Consider the following 25,732-nt stretch of genomic DNA (forward strand, 5'->3'; position numbering starts at 1 on the left):
TATCAACACCATTTTGTGTCTGGAAGCACCCCTCTCCTTCCCTTTGCTCTTATATTCTTTCTGCCACTTTCAGCCTCTGGCTTATGTGGGATCTACAGAGTTGAACATGGGTCCTTAGGCTTCTCAGGCAAACACCCTTAACTGCTAAGCCATCTCTCCAGCCCTCTTCCGTATTTTATTTTATTTTATTTTATTTTATTTTATTTTATTTTATTTTATTTTATTTAACTGATAGCTAGGGCTTTTGTTAAGCAACCTTTCCCCTCAGCCCTCTGTTCCCCCAGTGCTAGCTCATAATATCCATTTTCATTAGAGAATCCACTGGTGACGTAAGTATTGAGGGTTGCGTCCTCTTCCATGGCTCGAGCCCTGCCCTACTTCAGTTTCAGTGGACATCACTTATGATGTGGTATTTGGTGCACCTGTTAAAAATGTTTGTCTGGGTTGTCTTTCCAGTTGACCGCACTTGCCAGCCTGGGTACACAAAATGCCAGAATACCAATATTTGTATTCCCCGAGGTTACTTGTGTGATGGAGACAATGACTGTGGGGATATGAGTGACGAAAGCCCCACTTACTGCAGTAAGTGTGATAAAGCTACTTCTCTTCGGGTGGCTTTTATTCACTTGACAGTTTCTCTTATCACCCTGCTACCTCTCCTGAACCTCTTCTTCCCAGCTCCTCTTCCTATGCTTTCCTGCTTTTTTGGTGACTCAGTAAGTTTAATTAGGGTCACTTTATGTACATGGGAGGGAGATGCAAGTCTTGAACTAATGTAGCCATAAATAGCCTGGATGTACTCATTTTAGTGGTCAAGACTGGGTTTGTAAGTAGATGTGGAAATCAGTTCAGTAAGATGTGATTGGAAGGATTTGAGAAGCCTTACATACAATTCAGTTTTTGTTTTTTGTTTTTTTTCTGGAGAGCTAGGTCTCCCATTTGAAAGCCTAGCTACTATCTCTATTTATTTATTTTTATTTGAGATAGAAAGAGGCAGATATATAGAGAGAATGGGCACACCCGGCAGAACCTGGTTCCTTAGGCTTTGCAGGTAAGCACCTTAACTGCTTAGCCATCTCTCCATCCTTACCTCTTCTTTTTATTTTCTTGAGGTAGGGTCTTGTTCTACCACTGACTGACCTGGAATTCACTATGTAGTCTCAGGGTGGCCTTGAACCTCTGCCTCCCAAGTGCTGGGATTAAAGATGTGTGCCACCACGAGCAGCCCTATTTCTTTCTTTCTTTTTTTTTTTTTTTTTTTTTTTTTTTTTTTTTTTTTTTTTTTTTTGGTTTTTCGAGGTAGGGTCTCACTCTAGCCCAGGCTGACCTGGAATTCACTATGGAGTCTCAGGGTGGCCTCGAACTCATGGCAATCCTCCTACCTCTGCCTCCCGAGTGCTGGGATTAAAGGCGTGTGCCACTACGCCCGGCTCTATTTCTTATTTATATATTTATGAGAGAGAGAGAGAGAGGGAGGAGGAGAGACAGAAAGAGAAAGGACCCTGTGCCATGGCCTCCAGCCACTGCAAACGAACTCCAGAAGTATACCCCACCTCGTGCATCTGGCTTTATGTGGGGACTTGGGAATCGAACTTGGGTCCTTTGGCTTTGCAGGCAAATACCTTAACCACTAAGCCATTCCTCCAGCCCTTTTTCATTATTCTTACTACCTATCTTGCTAGCCCCTTGAACTTCTGGGCTCAAGCAATCGGCCCTATCAGCAGCCTCCCTAGCAGCTGGATCTGTGGTCACGTGCCACTCCACCAGCCCCTCTTCAGAATTTTCTGAGAAGAAAACTTAGATTCTTGGTTTCTGAGATCCTGGGCAGGATTGGCCCCCATCTCTCACACTCCTCCTTTTTAAGGAAAGCTCCCACAAAAGTCTTTCCCAGGCCTCATCTTCCCTGGCAGCGGTCGTCCTGTTCACAGGGCGGGAAGAGCGGCGGGCCTTGCTTACCTGTGGCTCCGGGTTTTGACCTTTCGCCCTTCCTCCAGTCACGCACACGTGCAGCAGCACCGAGTTCCAGTGCGGGTCTCCGCCGCGCTGCATCCCGCAGCGGTGGTACTGCGATGACGAAGCCGACTGTCCCGACGGCTCTGACGAACCTGCCACCTGCGGTAAGTCATCAGCCAGCACAGAAACCACCTGGCAGATGCTCTTCAAAGACCTGCTCCTACAGGGCACTGTGAAGAGCTGACCAGGAAGTGCCTGGCCCATGCCCATAAAGTGAGATTCTTGTTGTTGACAGACGTAGAAGGCTGTAGGATGATTTTAAAATACAAGCCTGTGCGTTAGTGATTATAGCTTTCCGGAAGGCGAGGGGGGAGGACTACTGAATGCCACCCACATCACCAAAGACTTAGGGCTCTGCCCCGTCACCTGAGTGCTTTCCCCTTAAGCCGCTGGTCGCTGCTGGGCAAGCCTTTGAGAGGTGTAGTGGGTAATGAGCAGAGCTGGCCACACTCACACGCGCTCATCTTTGCAGCACACTCTGAGCAAACCTGCTCAAGCAATCAGTTCCGCTGTGATGCTGGCAGGTGCATCCCAAATGACTGGATCTGTGATGGTGACAATGACTGCGGGGACATGAGTGATGAGGATGAGAGGCATCACTGTGGTAAGTGAAGGAGTTAGTCTCCACGGAAACACAGCAGAGCATCCGAGTTTTGTAGCATCCAGTTATCAGGAAGATTCCACGCTGATGGACCATCACCTTTACTTTTCTACTATGAGCAGTTTGAAATCATCTGGTTTCATTTTGCGGGAGGTGGGGTGTTTTGAGATAGGGTCTCACTGTAGCTCAGGCTGACCTGGAATTCTCTCAGGGTGGCCTTGAATTCACAGTGATCTTTCTACCTCTGTCTCCCAAGTGCGTTTGCCACCATGCCCGACTCCTGGTTACTTTTTTTTTCTTTTCGAGGTAAGGTCTCACTATAGTCCAATACACTGTGTAGTCTCAGGGGCTTTGAACTCATGGCAATCCTCGTACCTCTGCCTCCCAAGTGTTGGCATTAAAGGCATGTGCCACCACATGTGGCTATTACATTTTTTAAAAATACTTTTGTTTATTTATTTGAGAGTGACAGACAGAGAGAGAAAGAGTCAGATAGAGAGAGACAGAGAATGGGCGTGCCAGGGCCTCCAGCCACCCGGAAACGAACTCCAGATGCATGCGCCCCCTTGTGCATCTGGCTAATGTGGGTCCTGGGGAATTGAGCCTCGAACCGAGATCTTTAGGCTTTTCAGGCAAGCACTTAACCACTAAGCCATCTCTCCAGCCCTATTACATTTTTTTATGATAAAAAATAACTTTGTTGGGGCTTGAGAGATGGCTTAGCAGTTAATCCCCCAGGACCCACATAAGCCAGATGCATCTGGAGTTCGTTTGTAGAGGCTGGAAGCCCTGGCATATCCATTTTTTTTTCTCTCTCTTTCTATCTCTCACACTTATTCTGCCTCTTTCCTTCTTTCAAATAAATGATAAAATAAACATAAAATATTAAAAAAACACAACTTTGTCTTCCGTTTCTGGAACAGATGAGGGAACTCAGTTGGAGACAAGTAATCATGTGTTGACGACCCCCTTAAACCTAGGATCTGGGAGTTGGGAGGTTGTAGTTGCCTGAGGTGCCTTAGCAGAGTAGAGTATCTTCTCCTGGTAAAACAATAAGGACAGAGGCTTCCTAATGCTCACATGCCATGGCTCTGGAGGTGGCCAATGGCTTTTCATGCTCAATCACTGAAGGGGGTGGCTTCCAAGTGTACTGACTTGAATCACCATACTTCCCCTCCTTCATTGGAGATGGGGACAATGCCTCTGATTTTGCTTGGCAGACATTAATAATTCCAAATCAGCATCTCATCCAGTGTCATGTGACAATGCTGCTGTCTCCTTCCCCGTCTCTTATGGGAGGTGGTAGCTATAATGTACTTGAAAAGCATTAACATTAGAGGAAGAAGTTAGAAGCCTAACTCCTTCTGGCATCAAAATATCATCCTTAGTTTGCACGTTTGTTAAAATGAAATCCAACAAATTACCAAAGCAGATCTTACATTAACTTCATGGAAGATTCGATGAAGTGTTCCATTATGCTCACTTTTTTTTTTTTTTTAAAAACATGTGCATGTGTGTTCATGTGAGTGCATGTAAATGGAAGCTAGAGGTCAACATTGGGTATTTTCCTTAATTGCTCCCCACCTTATTTTTCTCCTCTCTTAAAAGATGGTGAGGGGCTGGAGAGATGGCTTAGTGGTTAAGCACTTGCCTGTGAAGCCTAAGGACGCCGGTTCAAGGCTGAACTCCCCAGGACCCATGTTAGCCAGATGCACAAGGGGGCGCATGCGTCTGGAGTTCATTTGCAGTGGCTGGAGGCCCTGGCGCGCCCACTCTCTCTGTGTCTTTCTCTGCCTCTTTCTCACTCTGTCTGTCGCTCTCAAATAAGTAAATAAAATTAAACAAAAAATATATTTTTTTCAATATTTTCATTTATTTATTTGCAAGCAGAGAGACACAAAGAGAAGAGAGACAGAGACAGAGAGGATGGGAGGGCCAGGGCCTCCAGCCACTGAAAACAGACTAAAGATGCACTGTATCTGGCTTTATGTGGGTACTGGGGAATCGAACATGGGTTATTAGGCTTTTCAGGCAATTGAGTTAACCACTGAGCAATCTCTCCATCCCTCTCCACCTTATTTTTGAGTAAAGTTTCTCACTGAACTTGGACTTCATTGATTCAGTTAGGCTAGCTGGTATTACAAACATGTATCATCATGACTCATGACTGGCCTTTTTTGTATTTTGGTTGTTTTGTGGTAGGGTCTCATTCTAGCCCAGGCTGACCTGGAATTTACTGTGTAGTCTTAGGCTGCCCTTGAACTCATGGTGACCCTCCTTCCTCTGCCTTCCAAATGCTGTGATTATAGGTGTGCGCCACAATGCCTGGCTTCATGCCTGGCTTTTACATGAGTGCTGGGATCTGACTAGCGTCCTTGTGATGGCATGGAGCCATTTCCCCAGCCCCATTTTTTTTAGAAATGTTTTTGTTTACTTATTTGTATGACAGAGAGAAGAAAGACAGAAAGAATGGGTGTGCCAGTGTCTCTAGCTGCACGCAAATGAACACCAGATGTATACGCCACTTTGTGCATCTGGCAGTATGTGGGTATTGGGAAATCAAATCAGGGTTGTTAGTCTTTGTAGGCAAGTGCCTTAACTGCTGAGCTATCTCTCCAGCCCCTCTTTTATTCACTTCTGTAAAATTTAATGTCCAAAGCATTTTAAGGTATAATTTTTGAGGTATGTATATAACAATCTAGTATTGCCATGGAAATGATACATTATGGTCATTACTGACATGGTAGGCTTACCGTGGTAGAAAAACATGACGATAATAGATTTCCATGGCAATGTATCATTTTTTCTTATTTTCCTTCAGAATGTTCAGTACATTAAATCATGAGAATTGAATACTGACATAACTCTGAGACGGTTCCTGATCCTTGTGTGTTTCAGAAAATAAGAGCTGCTCAAGTTCCCAGTTTTTCTGTGCAAATAACAGATATCCAAGCAGGAAATGCATTCCCCAAACCTGGGTGTGTGATGGAGATGCAGATTGTGCTGATGCCCTTGATGAGCTGCAGAACTGCACCAGAAACCCTTGTGCAGACTACGAATTCACCTGCGGAAATGGACGGTGCATTTCACGGTTATTCAGGTGAGTTGAGGGGTTAAACATTTCCCCAAGCCCTCCCTATTCACTGGGAGCAGGGCTGGCATCTACTTCAGGTATAGTGGTCATGGAGCCTAAGGTCAAAATAAAGTGTTCACCTTTACATCTTTTGTATTTTTATGGAGGAAAAAATAGCTCTGACATGATAAGAAGTGGTGCTTGGAATTTAGACCCAGAATCAAGGAGACAACGGGGAGAGGCATGTGGGATAACCTGAGATGCATGTCCCACTCGTAAGGCAAACATTACTTAGCATCATGCTTGAGGGTCAGACCTTTTGATATTACTTAAAATTTTTTTAAGCCATTTTATTTAGTTAGTTATTAGATACAGAGGTAGAGAGAGAGAATTCAAGAGGGAGAACAGATGCACCAGGGCCTCTAGCCACTGCAAACGAACTCTGGATGCATGCACCACCTTGTGCATCTGGCTAACGTGGGACCTGGAGAGTTGAACTTGGGTCCTTAGTCTTCACAGGCAAGTGCTTTTACAGCTAAGTCATCTCTTCAGCCTTGGTATTACTTTTGCTTTAAAGGGGAAGCTGAGAATTGCACTATAATGCAAAAACATCCAATTTTTAAATGGTGGAAACAAAGTTTTTAAAACCACACAGAGAATGGCAGAAAGAGTTTTGTTCATAAGGGGAAGGTATATTTGGCTTCCTGGAGTGAAAATAGGTATTGGGCCTTTAGATATAAGTAAATGGAATGTAGAAGAGCTATTACAGGCACTCAGGTGCCTATCCACCTACAGCCTGCTGGAGAAGGAGGTGGCAACCAGAGAGGTGGTAGGTGCTGAGGCACATGTGAAATATAGAATATATGAGGGCATCCTGCAGAGGGCAGAGAAGTCATGTTTCAGGAAGGGGCAAAAGGAGCACCAGCAGAGGGCAGTGATTAAAGAAAAAGAGAGATGTATTTTGATGTTTGACCCGTCCTGATGAGGCCCATGCAGACATCACTGGACGGTCTATAATTTGTACATTGACAGTCGGATGACCCTCAGGCAATGGAGCTGTCCCCTTTCTACTGAAGCTGCTTTGTGATCTGTAGAGAAAATGAATTGTGTGTTATATTTTCTTCCTACCTACTTAAGTGTCCTATGTTATTTCCATTTGATTATTCTTTTATTGTTTCTCTTCCCTTCTTTCTGTCCTCTTTCCCTTTTTTTCTTTCCCAAGGCTTTGGGAGAGTAGGAAAAAAAAAGCTATTTGTCTGGAAACCTGAGACTCAAGGTTAAAGATAGGCCCAAATCCTGGGTGTGGAATGCCCTTAGCCTCCGCTTGGCAGAACTGTAAATGTGCAGAGTGGTTGCTCCCACATCCCTTGCTTTGCCTCCTTCCTGTCTGACTGTAACAAACACAAGTCAAATCTCATGGGTCTGTCAATGGAAACATGACTCCAAGAGGAAGATCGGTGTTTTTAGAGGGTACACCCACTTAGGAACAGATGCCTCGGTCTCATGTGACCACCTAGGACATCCCCTGTGCCCATCAACTCTGTCATGAGCTAAGAATACATGATGTATGTTACTATGCTCATAAACGGAGAATAGATCAGTGACCACTAAAACCAGGAATACAAAGATTTTCCGCAGTCATAGATAATACATTTCTTCTAGAAGCTACCACCACCGAGGAAAGTTGTGTGGTACTAAATAGTGGATTCTTCTAGAGATTGGTGGGAAAGAGGCTGGAACGAGGGACCTAGCATTCATGCACCTTGAAGCGGAAGCAAAGTTGAGACTTATTTGTGTTTCCTGGGCGTCATAACACAGCTGTGACCGGCGCAACGACTGCGGCGATTACAGTGACGAGAGGGACTGCTCCTACCCGCCGTGCCCAGCGGGCGAGTTTACCTGTCAGAATGGGCGCTGCATTAACCAGGCCTATGTCTGTGATGAGGACAATGACTGTGGAGATGAGTCTGATGAGCTGGAACACCTGTGCCACACTCCAGAAGTCACCTGCCCCCCTCATCAGTTCAGGTGTGATAATGGCCACTGCATCGAGGCTGGGAAAGTCTGCAACCACCAAGATGACTGCTCTGACAACAGTGATGAGAAAGGCTGTGGTGAGTGTCACGGGAGATGTGGGCTAGATTTGAAACGCAGGGTTTTCCAGCCTGTCTACTGCAAAAGGCAACGATTTCTTGCTATACATGGCAGATGCACAAACATTTTGGGGCTAATTCATCAGTCATTAGTGAGAACACAATGTTTACATTATCATTTAAGAGAATATGGTAATTCTCTTCAGATTCAGGGAATGAGTCATTCCCAGGGACTGTTAGGACTTCTTATTTATTTATTTATTTATTTATTTATTTATTTATTTATTTATTTATTTGAGAGAAAGAGAATGGGCATGTCAGGGTCTCCAGTTGATGGAAATGAACTCGACACATGTGCCACCCAATATGAATGGTTACTCTGGGTGGACTAGGCTGGATGTCTTTGTAGTTTTGTTCAGGTGACCACAGAATCTGGAAAAGCTGTTGCTGTTATTGATGTATAACATACTGCTATAATTGTATGCACACAGTTTTGGGGAAAATATACCACTTCAACAATTGAGACATTAATACCTATATTCAAAACTTTCTCCATTTATACAGAATTGACACATGTAAGGCCTTATATGTGTGGGTTTTATTGCATAAGTTGCAACTTTTGAGTGACCCATGGTTTCAGTAAGAATCGGAGCTGCTGAATGGAATGGGAGGCCCACTGCTGGCATTTTAAGTTCTCCAGTCACTGTGTTTCTCCCGCAGGCATTAATGAGTGCCAGGACCCTTCAATCAGTGGCTGTGATCACAACTGCACAGACACTCTAACCAGTTTCTACTGTTCCTGTCTTCCTGGCTACAAACTCATGTCTGACAAGCGCACTTGTGTTGATATTGATGAATGCAAGGAGACGCCTCATGTCTGCAGCCAGAAGTGTGAGAACACAGTAGGGTCCTACATTTGCAAGTGTGCCCCAGGCTATATCCGAGAACCAGATGGAAAGACCTGCCGACAGAACAGTAACATTGAGCCCTATCTCATCTTTAGTAACCGTTACTACTTGAGAAATTTAACTACAGATGGCAAGCTTTACTCACTCATTTTGCAAGGATTGCACAATGTTGTGGCACTGGATTTTGACAGAGTAGACAAGAGATTGTACTGGATTGATACACAGAGGCAAGTTATTGAGAGAATGTTTCTGAATATGTCAAACCGGGAGACAATTGTAAGCCACAGACTTCCACGTGCAGAAAGCTTGGCTGTGGACTGGGTTTCCAGGTAAGACAGCACTTGAGAGCTTTTTAAATATTAGATTTTAGAAATCATGTTTTCGGCTGCTGGGTGTGGTGGTGCATGCCAGCACTTGGGAGGCCAAAATGGGTGGATTGCTGTGAGCTTGAGGCCATCCTGAGACTACATAGTGAGATCCAGGTCAGCCTAGGCTACAGTGAAACCCTGCCTCAAAAACAAAACAAACAATAATAACAATGTTTTCATCTTGCGCTTTCCAACCTGTTTAGTATGGGGATGCATTTCATACTCTGCATGTAATACTCTACCTATTAATGCATGTTTTTTTCCTGTTTTATACCTATAGTCAAAATGGGATGCCACAGAACTTAAAATCCAGTACCTATAAGAACTGGTGGTACTATCTTTTACAGAGAGAGCATATTGCAAGGACTTGGCTATTCTTAGCCATTCATCCAATGGGAGATCAATGAATTATTCTTGCACTCAGTCCTTAAAAATTATTTATTTATTTATTTGCAAGCAGAGAGAGAGAGGGTAAAAGGGGAAAAGAATGGGTGTACCAGGGCTTCTAGCCACCACAAGCAAACACTTGAGCCACTTTGTGCATTTGGCTTTACTTGGACACTGGGGAATGAAACCTGAAACATCAGGCTTTGCAGGCAAGCACCTTAACCAATGAGCCATCTCTTCAGCCTGCACTTGGTAATTTGAAAATCCCGACTAAGGACTGGGACCTCTAGCTCAAAACTGAAGCACTTTATGGTAGACCAGAGATGTCTTGGCTAGAATTTTATGAGATGAGTAACACTTCTACATTCCATATGACTATCAATCCATCAGGTATTTGGCAGCAATTAGGAGACTTTTCTCCTTGGCTCTCCCCAAGCAGCCGTATTGCTGCAGGTCCCCAATAAGGGCTTACTGAATAATAAGGGAAACACTGGCCATGTGAATAAGATGGGGAAAAAAAGCAATGATCCCTGGTTTGCAGGAACAGAACTGTCCCCATCATTTGCTGCAGTGCAAGGAAAAAAAAAATTATAGTTTTATCAAAATACTGTCATTCAGCACTCAGCCCCCCGCCCAGACTGGTAGAGTATTTGCCACTTGATTTTAGCTACTTTTCCTTCCATCACAGCATGTTCTTGGCCAGAAGAGAGAATGACATGTGGTTTTGCTCGTGAAAAAGATGGCCAAAGAAGGGAAGAGTAGGTTGAAGTAGCCCAAATCCAGAAAAGGCTAAAAAGAACTCAGTTACCTTTCAGTGGTTGGGACATTTCTAAGATACCTACTACACTGCAATTAGAAGCAACTTGCTCCCAGTAGCAATAAAAATGACTATTGCCAGCTTGAGGGCTTCTAAACTGCTTGAACTTGATATGCTGGTTTTTAGATCTCCATTGTGTATATTGGAACCCAATCTACCAGGACCCAAATTTCTCCTTCCACATAGTAATTATACAGCTTCATAGAAAAACAAGACTACTAAACAGGTATCATAAAATTCTAGGTGCTAGCATTTAATAGCTAGTGATAAATAGCAGGCATCATTATAGCTGTTAGCCTCTGCAAAGATGGAGCAGTGACTGAGGAGATTGCTGCATTCATCAGGTTTTACCCAGGTGAACTAACTGACACTCTGTAGTCCTAGGCTGGCCTAAAACTCACAACTGTCATGTGCTGGGATTCTAGGTGTGCAGCACCTTGCCCAGCTAGGCTTGTACTCTTATGTGGACCCGCTCCCTTATCTTTAGTCTGAATTGGATGATACTGACATGAGCGCTAGTAAGAACTCCCTATGATATTACACTCCCAGCCTCCAGCATGGTTAGTTCAATAGTAACCTGTTGCTTTCAAAGCATTCTTTTTCCAGTTGGTGTGGGTGATCAAACCCTATGATCTGATATCTTTCAAATCTATGGGTTTTGAACCTTTTGGAAAGTTCATGCAGTTAATAATAACATTAAACATTTATTTTGCCTCAGTTTTGGAGGGTGCCTCAACCAGGAAAGCTTAGGTTTTCCTTTGCCAGACTAAGAACCTCTAGTTAAGCACAGTATATTTAGGGACTGTTCCTTGGAGGCAGGAGTTTCTAATGGATTCTAATGCATTTCTAAGGTTTCATGGAAGAGTCAGTTATTCATCACCCCCATTCTGACAGGGCCAGGCCAAATTGTGCTCCTTTGTTTAGTTTCAGATACAATTAGATGAGTCTGTTTTGCTGAGTCCCAGCATTTAAACTGGTGTGTGACATTCAGTTCTGAGTCCTTTGCATTGCTTGAGAAGATGCCTCATACTGCATGAGGGAAATGTAGCCCCAGCCAGGGCTTCTCACATGACTTGAAAGTAGGGGTCCTAGTACATGCATGCCTCATTGTGGCAAGACCACCTTCCTGTTTCCCCTGCCTTCTTAGGCTGTGAATGCTGGGATAGGAAACTGGGAGGCTCAGTACGTGGCTGTATGGGTAACTCCTGGCTCTCCACTTCAGAAAACTCTACTGGTTGGATGCCACCCTGGATTGCCTGTTTGTCTCTGACCTTGATGGTCGACACCGCCGCTTGCTAGCCCAGCACTGCGTGGATGCCAACAACACCTTCTGCTTTGAAAATCCCAGAGGAATTGTTCTCCACCCTCAAAATGGGTATTGTGTCTCTGTAATCTTGGGCTTTGGGCTTCATATCCATATTACACCCCTGTTTAAAAAAAAAAAAAGGTTTTTTATATAGCAATCTCAGGGCTAAGAGCTCTCTGGGATTCATCTTCTGCTTTTCCTACCTGGTAAGTGGGTTAGTATATGGGAAGAAGCATGGGTCGTTCAAATGCTATCCTTCAGCTCTTGTGTTTGAGTTACACATTTTTGGCTGAATGCAAGGAAAATTGTGGTAAAAGAAACACTTCATCAGTGGATGCAACATGTCAAAGCCACTGACATCTTCAATCCCTAGAGAATTGCCTCGATGCTGTCCCTTCTGTTCCTTTTGTAGATATTTTCTATTTGTTAGCTATCTTTCCTTTCAAGAGGCTCTTTGGGATGTAAACTCCATTCCCCCCAAATGGAGAAAAGTTATGTATTTTTTGACACTAGCTTCTGTGTTTGTACCCACAGGCATGTCTACTGGGCAGACTGGGGAAGCCGTGCATACATTGGCAGAGTGGGCATGGATGGAGCCAATAAGTCTGTGATTATCTCTACCAAGGTGGAATGGCCCAATGCCATTACCATTGACTACACCAATGATCACCTGTACTGGGCTGATGCTCACCTGGGTTACATTGAGTATGTATTGAAAGAGTAGCTGTTCACTGTCGATACCAGAGCTGTGCCCTCAGCGTCTTCATGCATCTTCTAACTGACCTGCAGAGTAGAATCTGCCTGGACTCACTTCAACCTAACCCCAAGCTTGTGGCATGATCTTGAGTTTCCGCTCCCTCTTCCTCCATCTCCTCAGTGCTACTGTCCGCGTCCAGTGGTGATTAAACCTAGGGCTTCACAAATTGTAGGCAACTGAGACCCATCCTTATCCCTATTCTGAGCTCTATGGATGGTGCAATAAAAAGGAGTCATACTGATTAGTGGTTATGGATTAGTAGCTTTGCTTTTTTTTTTTTTTTCCTTCATCTAGAAAATGATGTTAGCAATCTCCCATATGGAAATCAGCTCAGTGTTCAACTTCTCCTTAAGCACTTTATCTTCTTGCTGCCCCCTGGAGCTTCCAATGATCCAGGAAGCGAGGATAGTGTTAGCTCTGGAATCCCGGGGCGCTGACGGAAAGCCTCAGAGTAAGACGTTGTAAACCCACAACAGCTATGCTAGAGCATTCTCATGACTACACCTGTGGTTAGGCATTAGGGAGTCTGTCTTCCTGTAGCTATTTCTATTGGTAAGCATGGCTTTTTAAAATTTGTTTTGTTTCTTAATTTTAATTTTTATTAATTAGAAACTGCCCCCAGCCCACTGAGAACCCTCCTCCATGGGGTTAGTGGTATTCACCTTGGGGTTGTGGGTTAAGAGAGCAGCAGATAGTCATTGTTGGGGCAAATGCCCCTGGGCATTCCTTCCCACCCTGTGTCTCTCACAATATTTCTCTGCCCCCTCTTCTGTAATGTTCTTTGAGGCTTGGCGGGTGTGTTAAAAGTCTAATTTAGCTGTCAGCCACTTCTGGATTTCTGCTTTGATAGGTTTTGAGTGTTCTCAGTGTCTGTCGCCATCTCCCTGGCACTGGTTGTCAGGCTGGCCCTGAGTGCAGCACTCTTGCTTTGCTTACCAGTTCTTCTGTGGCTCTAGCTCAGCCTTGGCTGATGAATCATGGCTTTTCAACTTTTTTTGTGTGGAGTAGAGTTTAAGTGCTAGGTTAGAGAACATGAGTCACTCACTGTCTGCTCTGACACCCCAGGTACTCTGATTTGGAGGGCCACAAACGACATACAGTGTATAATGGAATTCTGTCTCACCCCTTCGCCATTACCATTTTTGAAGACACAGTGTTTTGGACAGATTGGAATACCAGGACAGTTGAAAAGGGAAACAAATATGATGGGTCAGATAGGGCGATGCTGGTGAACACAACACACAGGCCCTTTGACATCCACGTGTACCATCCATACAGGCAGCCCATTGGTGAGTAGTTGTGGCACCATTGCTTTCTCTGTGCAGGCCTTAAGATCATGATGTTCACAAGACTTGCGGATACTTGTTAATGTTTGCTTTAAAGTATATGGTGAGACTTTAGTCTCATACCCCTTTGAGAAAGCCACTTATGTTTAGTTTTTAAAATTTTATTTGTTTATTAGAGAGAGAGAAAGAGAATGGGCACACCAGGGTCTCTAGCCACTGCAAACGAACTCCAGACCCATGCGCCCCCTTGTGCATCTGGCTTATGTGGGTTCTGGGGAATTGAATTCCTTAGGCTTCTAGAGTCCTTAGGCTTCTCAGGCAAACGCCTTGATTGCTAAGCCATTTACCCAGCCTGAGAAAGCTACTTTTGAATTTTATTTATTGTGCAGGGCTAGGATTGACTCAGGGACTTTTGCATTGATGGTTAGGTACAAATCCATTCTTTTTTATTTTTTATTTTTGGTTTTCTGAGGTACGGTCTCGCTGTAGCCCAGGCTGACCTGGAATTCACTATGTTGTCTCAGGGTGGCCTTGAACTCATAGCAAACCACCTACCTCTGTCTCTCAGGTGCTGGGAGTACAGGCATCAATGCCACCTGGCTCTTCTTCATGTTTTAACACAAGTTATGCCTGTCCTTGAACCCATGATTGTCCTGTCTCTGCCTTCCAACTATGGTGATTATAGGCATGGCCCCTCACATCTGTTAAAACTTAAAGAATACATTTGTAGTTTTGTTTTAGATGAGTTGTTATATTACCATAGTTATTTAATCTATTTTGGTTTGAGGATTAATTTCTTTTAAAATGAGTAAAAAATATCCAGACATTTTAGCCCTAAACTTTAATGTAACATTAAACCTATTAAATGATAAAATTTTAGGATGTTTCATGATATTTCTAAGTACTAATTTGGCAGAGATATGATATATGCTTTTGGGGGATTGATTGGAGTTTCTGGATTTGCTTTGTTCTTGTTTCTTGCTGAAAATATGTGACAAACTGAGAAGTAAGGAAAAAGAAAAAGTAGCAAAATAATGATGTTCAGTATTTCTTTCTATAAACTTACTGAAAGTTCAAGTTATTCCTTATCTCCATGTGGTGACTGAGAACTTTCAGACATGGCTGTGTGTATTCATGAATGTTTTTATGGCAAACGTCTATTGCTTGTATTAGGATAAGGAAGCAAGGATAGTATCTTTTTTTTGTTTTTTTTCGAGGTAGGGTCTCACTCTAGCCCAGGCTGACCTGGAATTCACTCTGTATTCTCAGGGTGGCCTTGAACTCACAGCGATCTTCCTACTTCTGCCTCCCGCGTGCTGGGATTAAAGGCGTGCGCCACCATACCCACCTAAAGATGGTATCTTTGGGAACTTTTCTTAGGTTGTCACGGCATATGAATATAAATGGAAGCGGTTTCCTGCTTGCTGTCCTAGAACTTTGAGAAATACGTCTTTTCCAGCGAGCATGTCTCACTTCCAATAGCACAAAATTGAGTTATTTTTTCAAACCCATGCTTATCCTGTCATGGACTTTGGAAAAGTTCTAGAGTTCTAAAGTGGCTAAGAGGTGATTGGGTTTCCAGCTAATCTGCATTCGACACTCTCTTACAGCAAATAAACATACATTTTCTTCCTTTTTCTGTAGTGAGCAATCCCTGTGGTACCAACAATGGTGGCTGCTCTCATCTGTGCCTCATCAAAGCAGGAGGGGGAGGAGTCACCTGTGAGTGTCCCGATGACTTTCAGACAATTCGACTGAGGGACAGAACCCTTTGCCTGCCTATGTGCTCCAGTACTCAGTTCCTGTGTGGTAACAATGAAAAGTAAGGCGCCTTCCCCCGCTTCCCCACTGCCGTGAGGCAGACGTTGAACTTTAAGCAGACCGACCTGCAACTCACCATGCAGCCCAAGCTGACTTCAGAGTACTGCCTCAGCCATCCTACCCAGCTTGAGAGTTTTTCTGATGAACTGAGATCTCAGTTAATTAGTTTGACTCATAGCAAGCACATCATGACTCACCAACATAAGATAATCCAGATAATGAACTTGTTAACTAGACTGATAATGCCTATGTTTTGCAAGCTTTTTATAAAGGCAAGAAAACTGTCTAATGAATTGTCCTGAGTGTTAGGGTAAGAATATAATGCATAAAGCATAATGGAAAATAGGACTTTAGAAGGACATATTAGCTTATCTTTTTTAGAAAGTATATTTTATTTATTTATTTGAGAGAGAGAGAGAGAGAAAGAGATTGAGTGAGGGAGAGAGAATGGGCATACCAGGGCCTCCAGCCACTGCAAAAGAATTCCAGACACATGCGCCACCTTGTGCATCTGGCTTATGTGGGTCATGGGGAATCGAACCTTTGGCTTTGCAGGCAAACACCTTAACCACAAAGCCATCTTCTTTAGCCCATATTAGCTTATCTTGTCAATATTCATATAACATTATTGAACATTTTTTAATCTTTACCTCCACATGCTGAGCTGGAAATTACTGATCAGTATATACATCCATTGGTGGCCAAGATTTATTTTGCCTGTCATCCCCACACCTATATGGCACTTCCTTATTTAATTTTGACTGGGGTTGTAAAGTGAAATGTTCAAACTCATATGCCATTAGCTATTTTCTTTTCTTTTCTTTTTTTTTTTTTGGAGGTAGAGTCTCTTTCTAGCCCAGGCTGACCTGGAATTCACTGTGTAGTCTCAGGGTGGCCTCGAACTCATGGTGATGCCTCCCAAGGTCTGGAATTAAAGGCATGCCCCACCAGCCCGGTTTAAGTTGTTTTAGTTTTAAAACCTGGCTGTGGATGATTTTCCTAACAATGGTCACAGGCCATTCATGACTTGTCAGAGTTAGTTGGAAAAGAGTGATAGTGCAAAATATCCCATTGAGATGGGAATTTTTTTTTTTTTTTTGGTTTTTCGAGGTAGGGTCTCACTCTGGCTCAGGCTGACCTGGAATACACTATGTAGTCTCAGGGTGGCCTCGTACTCATGGCGATCCTCCTACCTCTGCCTCCCGAGTGCTGGGATTAAAGGCGTGCACCACCACGCCCGGCTTTTTTTTTTTTTTTTTTTTTCGGGGTAGGGTCTCACTCTAGCCCAGGCTGACCTGGAATTCACTATGGAGTTTCAGGGTGGCCTCGAACTCACAGCAATCCTCCTACCTCTGCCTCCCGAGTGCTGGGATTAAAGGTGTGTGCCACCACGCCCGGCTGAGATGGGATTTAATTGACCCACTTCTCTGGTTATTGGAGAACTGTGATCAGTCGGGAGTCAGTGTTGATGTCCTCTCTCCAGATAGAGCCTGCCCTCTGGAGCCCGGGAGTGTCTAGAAAAGAGCTGTGCTTATCATCATCGTTATTTTTCAGATGTATTCCCATCTGGTGGAAGTGTGACGGGCAGAAAGATTGCTCGGATGGCTCTGATGAATCAGACCTATGCCCACATCGCTTCTGTCGCCTGGGACAATTCCAGTGCAGAGATGGCAACTGCACCAGCCCCCAGGCCTTGTGCAACGCTAACCAGGACTGTGCCGACGGCTCTGACGAAGAGCGAAGTCTCTGCGGTATGTTGGGTTCCTGTTTTCTCCATTGCTGTGGTTGTGCACAAAGATGAGAAGCCAATGTTCCGTGGGAGAGCAGTTAGCAGGTGTGTTTAGCAAGCCAGGGGATCCACACAGTATTTCTACATGTCAGAAGAAGATATTTATGAACGCAGGAGATCACAGTCAAGGGAATATCCCTTCACATCTGATAACAGTGCGCTTGAATATACAGCCAATGAGAAGAAATGCCATCCACCACTGTGAATTAGGAGCTTTTCTGTTCGACGCCTTCTAAGACAATAACTCAATGCCGTGTTTTCAGAGCATCACCGGTGTGAGACCAATGAATGGCAGTGTGCCAACAAGCGTTGCATCCCAGAGGCCTGGCAGTGTGACTCAGTGAATGACTGCCAAGATAACTCAGATGAGGACAGTTCCCACTGCTCCAGCAGGACCTGCAGGCCGGGCCAGTTCAGATGTAACAACGGACGGTGCATCCCGCAGAGCTGGAAGTGCGACGTAGACAACGACTGCGGAGACTATTCAGATGAGCCCATCCACGAATGCAGTAAGTTCCTTAGGGTGCAGAAGAACCAGGGGTGACTGACCAGTGTGACTGGAGAGAGGACACAGAGCTCGAGGGGATACGCTCCCCTGGGTTTCCTTAAGAACCCAGGCGCTATGACACAAAGCATAGCTGAATTGCCCCAGCTTGGAACCAGACCTTGTTCCTGGATTAACTGACACCTCCCCTTGATTCCCTGAAAGACTAGCTGTGGGGAACAAGACAGCTTTTTCATTGGAGAAACACCGGGGTAGGGAAGGTGCAGGTTAACTGTTTCCTATTTTGCAGGAGAAGAAAGTGAGGCTCACATTAAGTGGATTACCAGTGCTAGTGTTTAGATTTGGGTTCTTCATTTAAACCCAGTAGAGCACCCACCCCAACTAGACTGTAAGACATATGAGTGGTCCAGAGAAGACACAGCGCTCACGGTCGAGTCCACACCTCACACGTGCATGTGGCCAGTGTCAGGCTTATTGACAACATGATCGCTGCTTATCCGCACGAGGAATAGAAGGTTAAAGAAACCCACTGGTGCCGTTTTCCAGAAGGACTCACACTTCACTGTGACTTCTTTTGTGGTTCTTTTCCAGTGACCGCTGCCTACAACTGTGACAACCACACAGAATTCAGCTGCAAAACAAACTACCGCTGCATCCCCCAGTGGGCCGTGTGCAATGGCGCGGACGACTGCAGGGACAACAGCGACGAGCAAGGCTGCGGTGGGTGGCGCCGCAGGGCATGCCCAGTGTCATTTTACCTCGGAAGACGGGTCATTTGGGTTACATCTTTGTAGCAGTTCACAGCGTTACTGGGGAATTTTTTTCGTTTTGGATTTTCGAGACTGGGTTTCACTCTAGTCCAGGCTGACCTGGAATTCACTATGGAGTCTCAGGGTGGCCTCAAACTCACGGCAATCCTCCTACCTTTATTTTAAAAAATATTTTATTTTTATTTATTTATTTATTTGACAGAGGGAGGGAGGGAGAGAGAGAGGATGGGCACACCAGGGCAAATGAACTCCAGACACATGCACGACCTTGTGCATCGGGCTAACGTGGGTCCTGGGGAATCGAACCTGGGTCCTTTGGCTTTGCATTAAGCCATTCCTCCAGCCCCTATCCTCCTACCTTTGCCTCCCAAGTGCTGGGATTAAAGGCATGTGCCACCCACACCTGGCTTGTTGGGGAAATTGAAATGTCATCTCAAATGACACCTGGTCCTAAAGGGCACTGTAGTTGAGGAAGATATTGTTCAGATGTTAGAAACATGCATAATTGATCCTAAATGTAGATTCCTTATTCATACTTGATAAATTAATTTCCAAATGACTCTCATGTATCTTGTTCCATGATTGTCTCTCTAGATGTCTGCCTTTTCTCACCTATTGTGTAGGTATAGTTACTCTGGCGACATGAAAGAGCGGTTATGGCACAGCACCCAAATTAATGGAAACTGTACAAATTAGTCATGCTCTCACTTGAATTCAAAGGTCAAAATATGTATGGCTTAGTTGGAAGTGAAATAAGGAAGATAGTGGGGAGTATTTTAATAATCCTGAGTCTAAACCACTAAAGGCAATGTGACAGAAGTGTCCTATTGACTGGTGGCACCATATTCGCCTCTCTTGTTGCAAAGCACAAAGGGGAGCAGGTCAGCATGGGTTCAGGCTATTGAAAAGAGGGCTGTTGCCAGGAGCTGATCTTCAGGTGCATGGAAGCATGATCCCCAGACTGTGTCACGAGTGTTGTTGGCAAAGGCTTGACCTTGGCAATGACTGTGCTCTACAGAGGCAAGGCCGTGCAGCCCTGGGGATTTCCGCTGTAAGAACCACCACTGCATCCCGCTTCGCTGGAAGTGTGACGGCTATGATGACTGCGGAGATGACTCAGACGAGGAAGAATGTGGTGAGCGCTCAGGGCTCTGGGGTCCTGTGAGTCTCTGGGGCTGCTCTCCATGGTGATGGGCATGCACACTTCCTCTGGAAGTACTGATCATGCTTTGGCAGAGGGTTTTGGAAAGGGTATCCCCTTTTCTTTTTGCTCAAGTGTGTCTTTGCGTGTTATTTATTGACGCAACTTGTTTTCCAAAGCAAAGTTGAGATCGTTTAGGACAAAGAGCACATACGACACAGGTAGAATATTAGGACAAGAGAAGTAGAGGAAGGAAAGACTTTTTCCAAAATAGTCCTATAATAGCAGAGGAGGGACTTGTGTTTGCATTGCTATTCTTTCTGGGGGGCTCAAAGTTAAACACTGGATCAAGTTTCAGTTCTTGTTTCCCATGCAAGGAACAGGCAATGGGATTGAGGAAAGGAAGCCCAAGGGCTGGGTCACACCAAACTCAACCTTCAGTTGTTTTTATTTTTTTCTCAATTTTTTTTATTAACATTTTCCATGATTATAAAAAATATCCCATGATAATACCCAACCTTCCCCCCAACAACTTTCCCCTTTGAAATTCCATTCTCCATCATATCCCCTCCCTATCTCAATCAGTCTCTCTTTTATTTTGATGTCATGATCTTTTCCTCTTATGATGGTCTTGCGTAGGTAGTGTCAGGCATGGTGAGGTCATGGATATGCAGGCCATTTTGTGTCTGGAGGAGCACGTTGTAAGGAGTCTTACCCTTCCTTTGGCTCTTACATTCTTTCCACCACCTCTTCTGCATTAGACCCTGAGCCTTGGAAGGTGTGATTGAGATGTTACTCAGTACTCCAGTCACTTCTTTCCAGCACTATGATACCTTCTGAGTCATCCCAAGGTCACTGCCATCTGAAAAGAGAAGATTCTCTACCCAAAGTGAGAGTAGCATTAATGTAAGGGTATAAATATTAAGAGAAGTGCTTACTGGGCAGTTTGATAAGCATAGTATATACTCCAGACATCAGCAGATGTTACACCCCTAGGGCTCATGACTACCCCTGTTTTAAGTTTTCAGCATCAGGGATGTATTTACCCCCCATGGAGCAGGCCTCCAGTCCAGTTGGAGGGCAGTTGGTTTCCACCATGACAGACGTGCCACTATTGCACCCATTGGCTCATTTGGCCTGGCTGGCTAATTATAAGGCTTGCAGTGTCCACTGTTGAGTATCTTCACTGGTGGTATCTCTTTCTCCTATTGTGAACTACATGTAGAATGGCTTTTTCCAGCTTTCTGTCAGCTGGTCTACATGGAGGAGGTTATCAGCTCAGTTCCAGCAGGATTTTTCAGTGGCCTTGCAGCCCAAGTATGTGGAGTCTTCAGCAATAGGGTCTTACCATCTATTCCTGTTGGGAAACCAAGGGCCTCAGCAATGGCCTATAATGTTTTGGGGGCCTCAGGGACCTCCCTGGCCAACAACTCACTGGAGGTATCCCATCCCTGGCACTGAAAATTTTCTAACAACGATCTATGGCCCCTGAATGTTCCATTGTCTGAAACCAAAGGATTCCATATGATTTATTTGCATCCTCTTAGATTTTGATTAGCCCTCCCTCCACCTTTCCTTTACTCAATCTCTTCCCCTGACTTCACTTTGGGCCTTTTCACCCCCGTTAATCTATTCTTCTACTTACCTATATATAATACCTACCTATTAAGTACCCTCCTCCCTTCCTTTCTTTTCCCTTTATATCTCCTTTTTAACTTACTGGTCTTCAGTTTTGAAAGCTATGTGTTTTTGTTTGTTTGTTTGTTTGTTTTTGTTTTTCTAGATAGGGCCTCAACAGTAGTTACCTTTTAGAAGATGTAATGAACTTTCATTAGAGGCAATTGGAAGAATTAGGATATTGATTATGACCACAAGTATTAACCAACTAAAAACTTCTTACACACACAAAAACTGATCTTATTAGAATTTCCTAGATCTACAGGAAGCAGAGGGAGGGGAAGCACAAGCTCAAGTTCTGCCTGGGAGTCATTGTGAGACTCTGTCTCAAAAAAGAAAAGGAGGATGAGACTGAGGATATAGCTCAGTGGTAGAGTTTAATCCCTCGTACCACTGAAAACCAAAAATAAGTTTGTATTAATCTCAACAAGAAGTTATATAGAGCTTTATGAAATAAAAATAAAATTACCTTTCCATTCTTTATGTATGTAAACTTGAAGCAGAAGGTCTTGTTTAGGAAGGAGAATGGTCTAGTCAGTAGACCTAGGACTGGGTCGAAGAAGGGAAACAGGCACCAATGGGCTGTGGTCAGCTGCCAAGCCTGTCCTCGGGGTGGGATTCCTCGAGCACACTGATGGCCCAGTGGCTTTCCTTTCCAGTTCCTCGGGAGTGCTCAGAGAGCGAGTTTCAATGTGCTGATAAGCAGTGCATCCCCTCTCGATGGGTCTGTGACCAGGACAATGACTGTGGGGACAACTCTGATGAACGGGACTGTGGTAAGTGACAGAGGCATGCTGGAGAGTCACATGCTGTGATGGAGCAGGAACTCCAAGCTGGAGTCAGAGATTGAGCTGGTATGTAAGTTTTAGTGTCTTAATTTTCTGCAGTGCAGCTTCTATGTGTTAACTTGCAGTCATCTAAGTTAGAAATAGCGAGGAACTTATTAAGGTCTCATTTTAAATTAAACCTTTTCTGACAGACTGCACTGGTCTTGAAAAGAAACACATTGGTCATGCTAGTCCTCTGACAGTCACCCTGTTATAGAGGTCAAAGGACAGAGACAAGAATAGTAAGCACCAACTGAAATAAATTTGGGGATTTCGATGTCTGAGAAAAAGCTTGACAGCTGAGATTGGCAGATAGAGAAGGACAGGGACTTTCCATTGAGTGGAGAAGGTGAGTTTTTGCTAACCTCCATTGTGGGTTTGTTGAGCTAGGCATGGGACATGGGTAAGAATGCTGTGAAATCCTCACTGCATTCCGTGTGTCTAGTGCCTATCTGCAAATGGAGATGCCTTCAGGTGGTGATGATCTTTTCTCTGCAGAGCTGAGGACCTGCCATCCTGAACATTTTCAGTGTACAAGCGGACACTGTATACCCAACACCCTGAAATGTGATGGAAGGGCTGACTGTTTGGATGCCTCTGATGAATCCACTTGCCGTGAGCTACTTTCCTCCTGTGATTCTGTGGGCTGGAGCATGTGGATATGATAGGCGAGACTATGAGTATTTTCAGTCCCACTGGGGTTTGTGATTGTTCCACAATATTGTACTGTGCATGACATTAACATTGTTTTCCTTCCATTAAGTTGTATGAGCTAACCAACTAATAATTCTTAGGCACTTTACCAATCAGTAACTTGACAAATCTTTTTTTGATAAAGTGTCTAGTATAAAAAACAAAGGATAGCTCACAAACATGAAGACCCGAGTTTGATCTCTAGAACCCAAGTAAATATTGTGGGTGTGGTACCACACCCTTGAAATTCCAATGCTGTCGAGCCAGAGACAAAAGGATTCCTGGGCCACACTGGCTAGTCAGTCTTACCTACTTGGCAATTTTCAGGCCATGGAAAGACCTGTCTCCAAAAAGGGTGGATGGAAATCATGAAAATACCACTTGATACTGTCCTCTGGCCTACACACATATGTGTGCATGCATGCACACACTCACACACGCACACACACCCCATTGATGGTGAGGCTGCTTTCAAAGAGACTTCTGAAACACATGCTGCGTAAAGCTAGATGAAACAGGTGGAGCGTTACATTTGCCCAGGGACAAAAAGTCCAGTCTCTGGAATGATCCCTGTCACTGAGAACTGATTTTAGAGAACTTTCCTTAAGACATACTCCTTCAGAATTGAAGGAAGACCATAGAGCAGGTATATGGATAAGGAAGAGCAGGTTATAACAGCGAGAGATAAGGGTCACATAGGCGGACAGCTTTCTCCAAAGTAACTCTTACGTGTCCACTCACCACCAACAGCCACTCGCTTTCCTAATGGTACCTACTGCCCAGCTGTGATGTTCGAATGCAAAAACCATGTGTGCATCCAGTCCTTTTGGACCTGTGATGGGGAGGACGACTGTGGAGATGGCTCTGATGAAGAACTTCACCTGTGCTGTAAGTGCGAGGGAGAGGGCTGCACTCTGGCGGAGCTCAGTGTTCCCTTCATGCAGGGCGTGCTCTCTGAGGGCAGCTGTGCAGCTCTGAGCACTTGATATATCATCACTGGGGGTGTGAGGTCCCTTGGTCTTCCTGCTTCAGTTTACTATCTCAGTCAACATCCATGGTTTCAGACAATTAAACTCTTTTTGAACTGTCTGACTTAGCTACAGTTGTGCTTTTGAAGTTCACAGTTCATGTTGTCTCTTGCAATTCTTTTCCTACATTCTTTCCTACTCATTTTTAAGTATTAACCCTCCGACAGAGTATTGTAGTTTTTTGTTGTTGTTGTTGTTGTTTTTGAGGTAGGGTCTAGCTCTGTCCCAGGCTGACCTGGAATTCACTGTGTAGTCTCAGGGTAGCCTTGAACTCAAGGTGATCCTCCTACCTCTGCTTCCAAAGTGCTGGGATTAAAGCCATGTGCCACCATGCCCAGCTTGAACATCATGTTTTCACAATAGCATTCTAAAACTTTTTTTTTTTTTTTTTTTTTTTTTTGGTTTTTCGAGGTAGGGTCTCACTCTGGTCCAGGCTGACCTGGAATTACTCTGTAGTCTCAGGGTGGCCTTGAACTCGTGGCGATCCTCCTACCTCTGCTTCCCGAGTCCTGGGATTCAAGGGGTGTGCCACCATGCCTGGCTAAAACTTTTTTTTTGTTGTTTGTTTGTTTTTCAAGGTAGGGTCTCACTCTAGCCCAGGCTAACCTGGAACTCACTATGTAGTCCCAGGGTGGCCTCAAACTCACCACAGTCCTCTTACCTCTACTTCCTTAGTACTGGGATTAAAGGTGTGCGCCACCACACCCAGCCTTAAAACCTTTATTTTATTTTTTTTTTTAAAGGAAGTAGCTATGTTCCAAAAAAAAAAAAAGTCTTATGAAGTTGTTTCCCTCCATAAGGCAAAATACCCATAGCTAGTAAATAACATTTTATAAAGGCAGGGATATACACATGTGCATGCATACACATGCACATACTGTTTTCTAGTATTGTACTTGCCATTCATAGAATATAATTATTGCAGTAGCTTTACTAGCCAGCCTTAGAATCTGGCTTTCCCCTGAAACACCCCTATTTGTGCTATAAAGTCAGAAACATCAAATGCCCACATCCTTAACATATAAGATGTGGAGTTATGCACATGGAGTTTTTTGAACTCATGATATATGCGGGGAGGACTGTGTCTAGATCTACCTGGGTACAACTCTTCCCTTTTTCACAGTGGCATAAGCAGCAGCCTGATGTCTCATTCTGCAAACAATGACTCACTGATAGAGATATGAACTTTCAATGTAAGATGTCAAGAATTCACCAAGGAAAGCCTATCATAGGATAAAAACTTAGTAAAGACTTCGGGCTGTGGAGGCTCAGTGACAATTACATTCACAAGGATAGAACAACAGTTTCCTTGAGGCTAGGGTGAGCCAGTGTATGGTCCTGCTGGCTTGTCTAGCCTGCCTTCTTTTTCCAGGTTCTAGCCAAGGAGACTTTCACAAAGATCTCAAAGCCACCATGCCCCTCCCTGTCTTCCTGACCCAGCGCCTTCCTCTACTGAGCTTCCTCCCTCCTCCCTGTGCTGGGTATCAGATCCCCCCGAGGGGCCCCATCAGTGGACCCATCAGTATATCTATGTCTGCTACCGTGCTTGGCGTCTGCTTAGATGTGTCTGTTATTCAATCAATGAATGAATGATGAGCGAATAAAGCGAGCCTGGTACTGACTTTTAATTTGCACATTTGCCTTTCCATATTTCAGTCAATGTTCCATGCAACGCACCTCACCGTTTCCGGTGTGACAACAGTCGCTGTGTGTATTCTCACCAGCTGTGCAACGGTGTGGACGACTGCGGAGACGGAACGGATGAGAAAGTGGAGCACTGTAAGCCAAGGGTACACTGGAGCGGGAGGAACTAGCGCCCCCCCCCCACATTGTCTGAAGTGATGCGCCTCTGGGATCTCCATTTTGTCTTCT

At 44.5% G+C, this 25,732-nt stretch overlaps 1 protein-coding gene across 1 annotated transcript in view; it reads left to right on the top strand.

Moving 5' to 3' along the window:
- Nucleotides 1-25,732, top strand: part of Lrp2 (LDL receptor related protein 2) — a 180,505-nt gene that overhangs the window by 131,126 nt on the left and 23,647 nt on the right. The window contains exons 45-62 of the mRNA XM_045147772.1: nt 457-582; nt 1,995-2,117; nt 2,486-2,617; nt 5,513-5,714; nt 7,506-7,801; nt 8,501-9,017; nt 11,483-11,635; nt 12,101-12,271; nt 13,389-13,612; nt 15,254-15,431; nt 16,985-17,181; nt 17,483-17,728; nt 18,316-18,444; nt 19,513-19,629; nt 21,972-22,088; nt 22,638-22,754; nt 23,583-23,720; nt 25,517-25,639. Of these exons, the coding sequence (XP_045003707.1) occupies nt 457-582; nt 1,995-2,117; nt 2,486-2,617; nt 5,513-5,714; nt 7,506-7,801; nt 8,501-9,017; nt 11,483-11,635; nt 12,101-12,271; nt 13,389-13,612; nt 15,254-15,431; nt 16,985-17,181; nt 17,483-17,728; nt 18,316-18,444; nt 19,513-19,629; nt 21,972-22,088; nt 22,638-22,754; nt 23,583-23,720; nt 25,517-25,639 (3,306 nt within the window). The remainder of the gene's footprint in view (nt 1-456; nt 583-1,994; nt 2,118-2,485; nt 2,618-5,512; nt 5,715-7,505; nt 7,802-8,500; nt 9,018-11,482; nt 11,636-12,100; nt 12,272-13,388; nt 13,613-15,253; nt 15,432-16,984; nt 17,182-17,482; nt 17,729-18,315; nt 18,445-19,512; nt 19,630-21,971; nt 22,089-22,637; nt 22,755-23,582; nt 23,721-25,516; nt 25,640-25,732) is intronic.

This window comes from Jaculus jaculus, chromosome 4 (assembly GCF_020740685.1).
Source record: "Jaculus jaculus isolate mJacJac1 chromosome 4, mJacJac1.mat.Y.cur, whole genome shotgun sequence".
Lineage (NCBI taxonomy): Eukaryota > Metazoa > Chordata > Mammalia > Rodentia > Dipodidae > Jaculus > Jaculus jaculus.